The sequence below is a fragment of the Catharus ustulatus genome, chromosome Z (assembly GCF_009819885.2).
Source record: "Catharus ustulatus isolate bCatUst1 chromosome Z, bCatUst1.pri.v2, whole genome shotgun sequence".
Lineage (NCBI taxonomy): Eukaryota > Metazoa > Chordata > Aves > Passeriformes > Turdidae > Catharus > Catharus ustulatus.
In genome coordinates, this window is record NC_046262.2 from 27,283,519 (window position 1) to 27,297,158 (window position 13,640).

At 39.7% G+C, this 13,640-nt stretch overlaps 1 protein-coding gene across 5 annotated transcripts in view; it reads left to right on the top strand.

Annotated features, from left to right (window-relative positions):
* The window catches only part of SMARCA2 (SWI/SNF related, matrix associated, actin dependent regulator of chromatin, subfamily a, member 2), a 125,011-nt gene that overhangs the window by 63,936 nt on the left and 47,435 nt on the right, over positions 1-13,640 (top strand). For all 5 annotated transcript variants that reach the window (XM_033085486.1, XM_033085490.1, XM_033085489.2 and 2 more), the window contains 5 exons: positions 2,584-2,670; positions 3,588-3,634; positions 4,920-5,086; positions 9,544-9,707; positions 10,444-10,671. In XM_033085486.1, coding sequence (XP_032941377.1) covers positions 2,584-2,670; positions 3,588-3,634; positions 4,920-5,086; positions 9,544-9,707; positions 10,444-10,671 — 693 coding nt within the window. The remainder of the gene's footprint in view (positions 1-2,583; positions 2,671-3,587; positions 3,635-4,919; positions 5,087-9,543; positions 9,708-10,443; positions 10,672-13,640) is intronic.

Genomic DNA, 13,640 nt, shown 5'->3' on the forward strand with positions numbered 1-13,640 from the left:
AACAGGCAGTGTTTGAGAAAATGCGTTTCCTTTGAGCTTAATTCAATAGTATATCTGAATAATTGTGATTGTGGCAGCTATGACTACAGAAGGTCATTTGTCTTGTTTTCCACAGCTATTAGATGAGTTTTGTTTCAGTCAGCTAGGACTGTATTCTTGCGTTCATTCTTACAAGGTCTGCTGGTGACAAAAGTCTTTAAGAGATCAGTAAGATTCAAAGTCATATAGTCAGAGTTAGACTTTGTATGTAGTAAACATTGATTATGCTGTCATAGGGTTTGAGCCAGTCAATATAAAGAAATTGGCATTCACCAATTTTTCATGTGATAACAAATTTAAAATACTGTATTAAATGTGAAATACTTAGAACAGACTCTGCAGAATATCTAGAATTTAAGAGGTTCAGTTTACACCCTCTTGTGTCTCTGTTGTGATGCAGTGCGCATACAGTCAGTCTCTCCATAAGACTTTTTCATGTTGCCTTGGTACAGTAGGTGATTTCTCTATTCAGTATCTTACTTCACCTTTCTAGTTCTTTGCAGTCAAATTATTGTCTTGACTGGTGCTTACTTAAACTCCAGAAAAAAGGTTCTTTTTCACCAGATATTGAAATGCATCTTCATAGTTTGAACACTTTTTAGACATTAGTTCATGTTCCTCAGTTGTATTTTTAATGCAGTTTTGCAGTTTGATGTCTTTATATTTGCCCTAAAAATTTCATTTTGTATCAGTCTTCTGCTTCCTTTTCTGGTCTCTTTCATGTACTCAGACTCTTTTGTATATTTTGTCCTACCTGTTTCTCTACCCAGCTTTGTGGTTAACCAGTCAAAATTGCCTTTGCTGTCTTCTGAATGTTTCCCTTCCTTCCTCTCTCCCCAAGAGGCTAAAATTTTTCTCTTCTTGCAACCCTCTCTTAAATAACGTTTTTCTTTAAATGTTAAATTAAGCTCTGTTATCACTGCTACCTATTGTCAGCAGAGGGAGGTGGTTGTAGACCGCTTGGCTTCAATGATCCAACAACCATTATGTTAAGAAAAAAATCTTGTCTTTCTGCAGCTCTGGCCTGGACTCAACTGAGATTAGAGACAATTCACTCAGATGGAAAGCTGTAGAAAATTGTTTTTTGGAGCAAATTTGAGACGATCTTGAAAAGAACAAAACCAAGTTTTAAATATATGGTGTACCCCCTTCAAATGGAAAATCTCTGTTCTAGATGAAAATTATGATTTCAGTGTAATTCCAAGAAAGGACTAGGATATTGATAGTATTTGTTATAATCAAATTTTCTATTTTCCCCTAGTTTGCACCTTAAAATTAGTAAATTGTTTAGCTGAGATTTTAAAAATAAATCTGAAGTTAGTCATATAGTAAGCTTGGACTATTGATGCCACTCTGATTACATTTTTATAAAATGGCAAAAAACCAAAATAGCATTTGAAAGCAACAAGTTTTTGCCAATGTTAATGCAGTACGATGTTCTTAAACTTACCTTGACCAGCCACTGTTAGTTTTTAACTGTACAGTTTGGTCTAGCACACCTGACTGTCTGATGAGTGTCCTCGCTCTACAAGATTAATTATAGTGTATGGTTTGAGAATATGCTTCTGTAAATAATAAGATGACTCATGAATTTGGTGAGCTTTAAAGTTTTAGTACCTCTGGCCTGATGTTTTACTTGACCTGGAGTGAGAAACCCATATATTGAGTTAACAGACTGGAAAAGTTACTATGGAATTGAGAAGAATCCAGCTAGAGTTACTTCTGTTACAGGATTCAGACACTATGGAGTTTGTATGGTTTCATAATAAACAGTATAAGTTATCAGGACAGTAGATACTGTGCTTCTTACCAAGAACACTGCAGGTAGAAATGTAGTGCACTGTAAGCTTTCTTTTTGCCCCTGGTAGTTGTTTTACCAGGACCTGAGAGTGCTAATATCGATCAGCCATCTCTCAGGAGCCTCCATTAACCAGCAGAGAAAGACCGGAGGCCTTGCTTGACGCGTTCCACAAGAATCTTTATTTCGTGCGAAGGGTGGTCAAGCAGGTTCTCTCGGACAGGAAGGGAAGACAGTCATATTTATAAGTTCAAGGGGGATTGAAACTACAGCCAATAAAAAGTTAATACAAAAAACGGCATCCAATCTAAGTGAAAAGTTCTAAAGGTGAACTGAGAGAATGACCAAATTCTTAAGGAATTTGGCTCTGCCTTGGTATCTGGGAAACCTTATCTATTATAGCAAGTTCCAGGGGCCAGGGGAAGATGGCTTTGGAAGAATTGTATCATCTGCAGTGCACTTCATGGATTACTTCCAGATCTTTTTTTTTCATTACAGATCATCCTTATGGCGGGTGAATTTATACAGCAAGACAACTCTACAATAGCTTTTTGATTTTTGTTGTTTTGGTTTGCCCTGGCTTTTTTTTTTTTTTGTTTATTAGGGAGTTTTGCTGTTTTTTGCTTTCCTCTTGGATGTTTTTTTATTAGCAGTGTAGTGTTCAGGTTTGGGATGAGAATATTTTCAAAGGGTATATTCGTAAGCTAAGAAATTAATAATTTGGTTTGTATTGTTTGTGCCAATAGGGCAAAGGTGGAGCAAAAACTCTTATGAACACTATCATGCAATTGAGAAAGATATGCAATCACCCGTACATGTTTCAACACATTGAGGTAAGACTGATAGGCTTGGTTTTGAGAGTTGTTTTTATTCAGATGGCTAGGATAATAGAAGACTGCTGCTAAAACTTACATGTGTGGGAGGGGATGTGTCTGTCCACATAATTTATAATGTAAAGGAACAGATTTGAAAAAAATATGTGTTATAGTCAATAAGTGCCATCTTTTTATTGATAATCGAAAGTCTGTTTTTCAAGTATCTAATTTTATGGAGTAGTGTCTTTAAAAAGTGAAGGTTTTTTTTACTAGTTTAAACAATCCAGAGCAACTTGGTATTCACATAAACTAAATTTGTTATTTATAGACACTGGTTCAAAATGTCATGTATAGACATGTAATGCTAATCTTTTACAGTGTCAACTACAATTGTTCTATTCCATCCATCTCGTTTTTTCAGCAAAAATGTGCTATCTATACAGCATTGCTCAGTAGGACCTAGGTATATGAATATATCTGAAAAGAGAGAAAGTGTCATAGATGTCTGGAATATAGCCAAATTTATGAAAATATAATTAAGTACCTACTGTAATGATGATGATGATTGTTATTGGTATTATTGTTATTACTGTAGTAGTAGTTTTCACTCTTTGTGATCTTGTATGCTGAGTAATTAAATTGAGTAAATTGTAGATAGATTTTCTGCTGATTAGTATAAATTGATAAGTATTCTACTGTATTTTTAATCTGGTAAAATGTATGCTGCAGAAGTCACTTGTGCAAATCATGAATTTTGAATAGTAGTACAAAAAACATTAGGCAGAGCACTGTTGCCACAAGGTGGTTTCCAAGGGTATGAACATCATTGAACTGAAACCCTGCAATACTCATGTATTTAATTTGATTTCTATAAGAACAGATAATTTTTGGTTGCTTTGTAGTTTGTAATATGTTTATTGCTTATAACTTTGCAGGAGTCCTTTGCTGAACATCTGGGCTACTCCAATGGTGTCATTAACGGGTAACTCTCTGTTTTTCCTGCTGTCCATAGTGTTGTATGGGAATTAATAATCAGATTCTTTTTCTGGAAGCTGCATGTTAGGAAACTCAAGCATTGTCACAGAGGCAGAGGAAGTACAGGGCACATATGTAAAGCAGAATCTAATAGTACTAGAAGTACTATGAGATCTTTTCATGACTGTCTGTCTCTTTCAGGATGGCAGACAGAAAAGACTCATGTCTTCCTTTCCCCTTATTTTGGAATAATATGCCATCTGAAATTCATTGGGATGACACTTTAGCGATAGCTGTTAGGATTTTCTTCTTGTTACTTTTGCTTTTAACTTTTCCTTCTTTATTCTCTCTTTTCCAAATTAAAGTATCATTTCTTCTATTATCTGAAATGAAAAGGATTTGCTTTGTTTTTCTTGACACTTGGTGCAACTGTCAAGTTAATGGATCGTTTCTGAACTAGAAGTGTATATCCTCAACCTAGCTTTCTTCATGTTTAGGTGTTAATGATATTTTTTTTTCCTTATCTAGTATACCAGATTGTTTGTGTCCTTAGCTGGTATATCAGAATACTGGTTTCCTAAACAGATTAGTCTTTGGCTTATTACAGACATATGCATATCAGAAGGCTATACATCTTCTGGATTTTGTGCCATTGCTAATGATAAATCATATTTTTAGAGTACAGACTCAAGGTTGGAGTAAAGTTGCATGAAGCTTATATCTATAAAGTGTATCACTGTGGTGGTGATTTAGACATTCTGTTTATTTCTATTAATTTTCTGGGTTATGGGTTGAATTTCAGTGATAGTGCTAGTTTTGCAGTTCTTTGCATAGAAGACAAAAGAGTAGCTAATCAAAGCAGCTAAACACTGTTAATGTGGACAATAAACAACAGTTGAATGGGAGGGGAGCTGTTTCCAACAAATGATTGATGAATACAGTTTAAAGCTGCAGTTGCAATTAAAAGTTGTTTTTAATGCCAGTTGAAAACAAAATAACAGGTGAATGTCTTAACTTACAAAATGCTTATCTAGCTGAGAAGTAATGTTTGTTTTAATAAATAATGAAAAAGAATTGAGTGATTGAAAGTCAAACAATTTTTGTAATTGAGAAAAATCAGGAAACAGGACTTCACGTGTGTTTATTTTAATCAACATGTGCAATTTTAAAGAAATCAGTCATGTTTAGATTAAATGAATTAGTCTTTTTTGCTATACTCTGACATGATAAAGACTACAGACTTTTAAATGTGGGCTTATTCTGGCATTTACTGTGCTGCTTCTCTCCAACAGAGCTGAACTTTATCGGGCCTCAGGGAAGTTTGAGCTACTCGATCGTATTCTACCAAAGTTACGAGCTACTAACCATCGTGTGCTTCTTTTCTGTCAAATGACATCACTCATGACCATTATGGAAGACTACTTTGCATTTCGAAATTTCCTTTACCTGCGTCTCGATGGTAAGCTAAATGGAAAAAAATGATAAATAAGATAAGAGGCAGCATCCTTCACTAGTTTGGGCATGGGAGCCCTGGGTTCTCCTCCTAGTGTTTTCATAACAGCGCTGTGTTGTGACTATACAGAAGTGAAAACATGTTCAAAATACTATTTCATAATCCTGCAAGTGTATTTACTGTAAAATTATGCTGGTAGACCCTTCAGTGGCAGTTTACTAGAATTTTCCATATTCTTCCAGACAAGATACAGAGAAAGACATACTTTTGTTTCTGTCAGTTGAAGTAATTTTCTCTGCCTCTTTCAGTGTTTGCTTTTATCTGTTTAACCTGTGGACCATTTGGTCAATGGATTATTTTTATGAACACTCATGTCTAGTCTAGATATACAGATGATGTATAAATTTGCTGCTTAGAGGCTCATCTCTTCTTCATACAGGGTTTAAAATCCAGGGTCTCAATCAATCATCACTCTCCAAGTTGCCTGAAAATATTCTCATGACAAGAGATGATAATGCCAGTGTTAGGCCTATATTCCAATGGAATAAATTCATTTTTATCTGTTTAAAATTCAGCTGCTGTCCTTCCCATGGTAGCTGAATTTCAGTGTGATGCCTGAATTTCACAGGAAGATCAAAAACCTCAATTTCTTCATGTGTAGATGCCTTTTATTCCTTCAAATGAAAGAATAGTTTAGAAACATTTTAGATGCTAACATCTTTATTCTATTGAGTATCTCTGTTGAGTGTTCAATATCTTTGTGGATGATCTGGATGAGGGGATTGAATGTACCCTCAGTATATTCCAAGACAGCAGCAACCTGGGTGGGAGTGTTGATGTGCTGGAGGGCAGGAAGGCTCTGCAGAGGGATCTGGGCAGGCTGGATCATGGCCCAAGGCCAGTGAGGCTCAACAAGGCCCAGTGCTAGGTACACTGGCCCAGAGTTTGCCCAAGTGGCCAAGAAGACCAAAGGCATCCTGGCCTGTACCAGCAATAGTGTGGCCAGCAGGAGCAGGGCAGGGATTGTCGCTCTGTGCTGATTGAATACCCACTGGAGAGGCCACAGCACCAGTTCTGTGTCCAGTTCTGGGTCCCTCAGTCCAAGAAGGACATTGAGGTGCTGGAGCATGTCCAGAGAAGGGCAGTGGAGCTGGGGAAGGATCTGGAGCACAAGTCCTGTTGAGGAGCAGGCAAGGGAGCTGGAGTTGTTTAGCCTGAAGAAGAGGAGGCTCGGGGGTGAGCTGATGACTCTCTGCAGCTCCCTGAAGGGAGGGTGTAGCTAAGTGGGGGCTGGGCTCTTTTCCCAGGCAACCAGTGACAGGCAAGAGGACACAGTCCTAAACTGCATCAGGGGAGGTTCAGGTTGGACATTAGGAGGAATTTCTTCAGGGATGATTGGGCATTGGAATGGCCTGTCCAGGAACATGGGGAGCTTACCATCCATGGGGATGTTTGAGGAAAGATTGGATGTAGCGCTGAGTGCCGTGATCAAATTGACAGCATAGTTTTTGATCAGAGCTTAAGACTCGATGTCTCAGAGGCCTTTTCCAATCTACTTGATTCTCTAATTGATTCCCGCAATTTTATGAAAGAAAGATCAAAAATAGCATATCCCACCCGCGTTTTAAACCTGTTTGAAAGAAGTTTCCATTTTGGTCTTCTTCTGTGTTGATGATCTCTGCCTCATACTGAGCTTCTTAAATAGTGATCATTTCTACTTAATGTTTTATCTCACACATTATAGTATTACATAGGACCAGCAGCATTTATCAAAATAACTTTTTAGTGGAGAAGCAGTGATTTAAGATAAAAACAGACAATGGTATAAGTGAGTCTTAAAGTTTCCTCTGAATATTTTTAACAGGGTTTTAAATTGACTCTTAGCTTCATTATTTATTCAGAAAAGAAGGTAGTACCAAGATACAGTCTCATCTTTTACAAATAATAATGAACATGAAGTTGAACCAGTATTATCCTTGAATGTAAAATTACAGTAAATTCACGAATACAAGCCGCACTGAGTATAAGCCGCATCTCTGGGTGTTGGCAAACATTTCGGTTTTTGTCCATAGATAAGCCACACACGAATATAAGCCGCTTTGTCGTTCGCAGCGAGGACCCGCGTGCAATTAGTAACAGAACCGTGGCAGGGCGGCGTTTACTGGCTGAGCTAAGGCTGTGCAGGCTCGGCCCGCTAGGGGCCGCTGACGGGGCCAGATGGCCCAGCCCGGTGCTGCCGCTCGGGGCTGGCCGCCGCTGGCACTGGGCTCGGTCACCCCGGGTCGGCGCTGCCCCGCGGTGGCAGGCAGGGACGGAGCTTCCCCTGCTCCTACGGCAGCGGCGGCGGGCGGGGACGGAGCTTTCCCGCGCCCGTGGCGCCGGCGGCGGGCAGGGACGGAGTTTCCCCGCTCCTGCCGCGGCGGCGGTGGGCGGGGACAAAGCACCCCGTCGGCTCCCCGAGCCGCAGCAATGGCGGCGCGGGCTTCCCCCCCCCCCCCCCCCAGGCCGCAGCAATGGCGGCGCCGGCTTCCACCCCCCTCCCCGGGCCGCAGCAATGGCGGCGCCGGCTTCCACCCCCCTCCCTGGGCCGCGGCAATGGCGGCGTGGGCTTCCCCCCCACCTCCCTGGGCCGCGGTAGGGGCGGCCCGGGTCCCCCCTCTCCTCCCCGGGCCGCGGCAATGGCGGTGCCCCCCGCCCCGTCTCTCCCCTGGGCTGTGGCAGAGGAGGAAAGAGAGCTCTCCCGCCTCTCTCCCCGCCCCCCGTGCTGCCTACAGGGAGCCAGGCTCCACCCGCGGTGCAACAGAGTAGCGATTTGTAACAATCGCAAAATGCCGACTTTGCAGCTGCTCGGCTCAGCACTCTGGCAGGCACTTCTGAGGTTGTATTAGCCGCTCCTGATTATTAGCCGCATTTCCGGTTTAGGAGCAAAATCTTAGTCAAATTGGTGCGCTTGTATTCGTGAAATTACTGTAAGTTATGAAATAGATGCACAAATAAGCTACATCACTGTGCAGTAGAATGCCAAAACCATCTGAAGAACATATTAGCATGCTAACAAAGCTATCTTCACACCTCTGGCCTGCGTGTGTTTTAATACTTCAGTTCAATAAATATAAATTATATTGCATTTTAAATGTTTTAGATTACTTTAAATCATGTATTTATAAATGAATTCTTATTCATGCCGGAATGTTTATGGCAAGACACAGTGTGGTAAATACACCTCATTATCTTTTTCAGTTAGTTCACTAAATTAGATAAACTTTTTCCTTCTTTTCCAGTTTCATTGTGACAGATAATTTCCATACTGGGATGCAGTCTCTCCAGGTTCTGTCCTGGATAAATGAGGTGTTGCCTTCCCAGTTCATGTGCTTATTATGGGGTTCACTGTGCCAGCAGTTGGCCAGTAGTTTGGCTGTGTGATTGTGGTGGCTATAGCTGGGATGGAATTAGTTTTTCTCCCAGTGGCCCATGTAATACTGTGCTTTGTATCTGTGGTTCAGCAGGGTTTATAACACCACTAGTGATATCACTCCAGTGTTTGGCTATTGCTGAGCAGGCCTTGCAGTGTCAGGGCTTTCTCCCCAAATACCTCTCACCCCTAAGGTGAGTAGGCTGCGTTGGATTGGAACCCAGATGAGACAGCTGACCCAGGTTGACCAAAGGGTTGTGAACTGCAATAAATTCTGAGGATGCAGGGCTGTTGCTTGTTTTGGCATTTGTCTTCCCAGTTAGTCACTACAGGGACTGAGGCCCTGCTTCCCAGGAAGCAGCTGGACATCTGGTTGCTGCTGCAAACTGTAAATAAATTCCTCTTCTTGTCCTTGCATGCATACCTATCATTTTCTTTAAACTGCCTATCTCAGCACAGAAGCTTTTTTGTCTTATTTCCTCCCCATGTACTGCTGAGTTTGGGGAGGCAGGGGGATGTATCTGGAAGCCAGGTGGGAAACAACCAACCATAGTAATAAAAAAAAATTAGTAAATTCATCTTCTATAGTTATATCATCCTCAAGATAGGACGTTTTAACAATTTGCAATCTTTTGGTATTAACTATGACTCCAAAGGCAAATAGTGACATTTTGATAAATCTCCATATAAGTAGCTTTTAAAAATATTTAATGCTGCTGTAGCCAGAAGGCATTAATCAAAACTAGGGCTCTCTTCTGTTTGTGTATAGTAGCTTCAATTGAAATTTTTTTGAGTTATGAAAAGGTATAACAGTGTTAGCCAACATTTGAAGACCTACTTTAGAAATGTCAAAACAAATGCATTTAAAGAGACCTTTAGAAGTCCATATCAAGGGTGTGTGGCAGTTGACTTAAACATTCATGGCCAGTGTTATGGAAAATGTGGCAGAGATGTCAAAAAGCAGTGCACTAAAATAAACCTTTAATATGTACTATTTATATAATTTCAGTTCCCATCTTTATTATATGGTATCTTAAATTTTTTTTTTCAGGCACAACAAAGTCAGAGGATCGAGCTGCTCTTTTGAAGAAGTTCAATGAACCTGGATCACAATACTTTATCTTCCTGCTGAGTACAAGGGCTGGAGGGCTAGGCTTAAATCTCCAGGCTGCTGACACCGTTATAATCTTTGATAGTGACTGGAATCCTCATCAGGTTATTTTTATTTTCTTATCTTCATGAAATGTGTAAAGAATCTCTGATATTTTTTTACTTCTTTATATAGATTATATAGCCTGGGATTAAAGGAAAAAATACAAGTAAGAGATAAAATGCTGCTTTGAGAAGAATTAGTGAGACAAACTGCCACAATCAGGAAATGTTTTGGTTTGAATTGGTGAACAAATTCTGTGGCTGCAGATATGTTTTGTCTGAGTCTTGGGTATCCTCAGTGCTAGGAGTGTTATAAACCTGCTTCATTTGTATACCTGTACTCATTCTTTAACCCTTAGGATATAATAACCAACTCCCTAGCCTTTGGTAGGTAGTTTGCAGTACTTTAGTAATGGCTATGCTGAATCTCTCACAAAATTAGGTGACCGTGAGAGTTGAGTAGACTTGGCCTGAGGCACTGAACTTACTCTCTGGTTGTTAGTAGTAAGTACAGATTACCAGAAAAAGAGGATATCACACCACTTGTGCTTGTTTTAAAAAGCCAGAGGTGGTAATGAATTATGCCTTTGACACTTTTTATTTTATTTGTAGGAAAGTAAGTTCAGTATCTGTGGAAATGCATAGTTATGTATGTGATTTTGGCTATTGTGCAAATGTATGCAAGTCACATCATACTCAATGGCCACATGTAAAAGTAAGGGAGGCGAGACTAAGAAGAGTTTTAATATCTGTGTTCACTCTCTCTGTTAAATTACTCTCTGTGTTCTTTTCCTGACAGGACTTGCAGGCCCAGGATAGAGCTCACCGAATTGGTCAACAGAATGAAGTTAGAGTCCTGCGACTGTGCACCGTGAACAGTGTGGAAGAGAAGATACTTGCTGCGGCAAAGTATAAGCTGAATGTAGACCAAAAAGTTATTCAGGCAGGAATGTTTGATCAGAAATCTTCAAGCCATGAAAGGAGAGCATTCCTACAAGCTATATTGGAGCATGAAGAAGAAAATGAGGTAAGAAAGTTAGAAATAATTACTGACAGAGAGTTTCAGGAAATACTGGCTCTTCTTTTATACACAATGAAACTAAAAATTTCATTATCATTTCCTACTATCCAGTCAGAGAAGTAACCTAATTTTCATCTTTTTTTATGGTCACAGTAGTAGGTTGTAACCTAGTGGTTATAATGTTATGGTTATTGGTTAAATTTTAGTGTAGGATCAGGCCATGTAATTTAAAACCCATTCTACCCTTCATAATTTTGGCAAATAATTCCAATTAAACAAAGATTTTTTTTCAGAACAGATTATAAACCATTTCCTAAGTCCAGTATGTATGTTCAACTAGGCAATTTGGTTTTTAGACATGCCGAGCAGCTAGTACTACCTAGCTTCAGTTTTGAAGGACCCTGCTTACTGTGCTTCCTTTGGAACCTATTTAAGAGTTAAGATCTGCCTTGGTGTGACTTGGGCTTTGGACAAGCCAGAAATTAATTGCTAAGTCCAGTCTGGACTTCTCATCACCACTTCCTCTTCGAGAAATAATTAGCTGCTTGAAAAGAACTGTCTGGTCTTTTCTTTTAGTAGTGGGAAGTGAGGTTATAGAGTCACTGAGTATATGTCCCTCTCTTTTCATTGTGTTCTTTTATGGAAATGTGAGTGTGTGTCCTGGTTTAAAGGACAGGTACTGCCAAAAAAAAGGCAGGAGCTTTTCCTAAAATGGAGAGTGAAAAATCACCTCCTTCCCAGTTTACTATAATTTAGAAATTAAGGGACTCTCAGGCAAAGGTATGGGTTTAGGAATAACAGTTCTTTTATCTACAAGACAAACAAGAACATCAACTATGAAAAAATCAGCGACAAAACAGAACAAAACTCAGTCCGTTTTCCAGTCACGGACACTCTTCTCCGCACAGTCCTGGTGGAGAGCGGGGCGGGCCCCTCGCAGCCGCAGCCGCAGCAGCAGGAGCAGGGAGGCAGAGGCGGCAGGGCTCTTTCCCAGGGAAAGGGATAAAGGAAAGCTCTCCGCTCACTGTTTGGATCCCGGTTCTCTGCGCTGTTCTCAGAAGCAGGAGGCTGTAGCAGGGCTGGGCTGCAGGGCACGTCCGACCGCAAAGAAAAAAACCTCTCTTCTCCGTGTTTGGGCCTGTGAGAGAGTGTCCCCCCTGGTAGGACAAAGCAATCCACGACCATCCCTTTTGTTCTGGGCAATTAAAAGCTAAGGGAGCCGCCCTCCTAGCTTCCGTAGCATGATAATGGGAAAAATTCTCCACCTCCACCGAGGAAAAGAGTAAAAGCCCCCCAAACCCCAACAGTGTGGAATGATGAACCTGTTCTTTCACTTGTCACTACAGACTCTCCTGCATTTGAACAAAATTCATATTTGGATGAAAGCCATGTGTGGGAGAAATTAAATTAATGTGTCAGTTATACTGATTACACATACAGAGAAATTTTTGATCAGCAGGGACTTTTTCCCACCTTGAAAATACCCTTTACCGGCTAAAGGCAGAGCTTTTGAAACCGATCTTGCCTCTGAGTGGGGCTTGTGTGTCTGAATAAGATGCACACTGATAGAAGATTCTATAGCCTGTGTTTCACTGGCATTCTTTGTTACGTGTAGTAAAGTTTCAAAGATGGAGGAGTTTACTTCTTCAGTCATTAACCATTTTGTGTAAACTCTGCATTATGCATGTTAAAAAGTGTGGTTAAGGTGAAATTTTGTATTGTTTTAGTGTTTTTCATAGAAACTAAAGAAGAGTGACAAACTTTTTTATCAGTAATTGTCTTTTATTTGTGGTGTTAATGCAGAAATTTGGTGATACACGTATCATCATTTTGATTAAGTAAACCTGTAGTTCTAAAGCAGACCACACTTCTTATATGAGTAAATAGATTAACTTGAAACGAGCAGATATTTTTAGTAATCCTTTAGTTTTTTAAAAAATTAGGAGAGCATTTGTTTCTGAAGCATTTATCTGACAGTGTTTCAGAAGTCAGGGCTGTAGCTCCGGCTTATGTGATGTGCCTTATTTTGTAGATGACTTCAAAACAATTTGATTCTTGTGTGTTGTTCAAATATACTTGGTCTGTCATGCTGAGGCAAGCAGATTTAAATAAGGTTTATTTTCCATAGCCCAGCATCAGTCTTTAAAGCATTCATGTTGTCCTCTGACTCCAAGCTGAAGCTTTCAAGTAATACTTCTTTGTGAACAAAGTCTATGCAAAATTCTGCCCAAACACTCAACCTTTCAAGGACTAAGGGGAATTGAATTTGCACCATCCTGCACTGGTCAGCCATTGCTCCTTCATTGCAGCAACACTGAGTATTAAACAGGAAAATGACAGGAAAAAAGTAAATCTCTCAATTAAAAGTCAAGTTATCAACGATATTGGCACAACTTTGACTTGCAAATGTGGACTGGCATGTCTAACAAAGATACTGTTTAGTGATTACTAGTTAAATGTTCCCATGCTGACCATGCTTTGAACTTTTCACACTTGTATGTAGAGTACTATGTTCTGTTCATAGTATTTTAGTAGGGTTTTTTTTATGTTTAGCATCAAGGCTCCCCTTATTTTTCTTTCTTCTGTCTTTTTGTTCTGTTTTTTATTTTAGCAGTACTAGATAAAGCAGAGAGGTAATTTCTGTGTATTTTGAAAGATTCATTAGAATAATAGCAAGTTATGACAAGTGATTAGAAGTTACTTATTTATAGTGTAATTTCTTGTTGGCACTCAAAATTTATTTATAATTTTTTCTTCTGCCAAGCCTACCTGTTTGGCAGCAGGATTATTCAGCCTAACTGCTGATAATGTGGCTGTAATGTTGTTACAGCTTCTGCTGTGAGATCACTTCTTTTTTCAGGTCAAAAGTTACTCTGAGATAATAAGGAAGTATGTGGACCTTTCATGATGGTCACGTTTATAAAAGAATGTTTTTTTCTCTGTGTGTGTAACCATGTGACATCCTTGTCATGAAC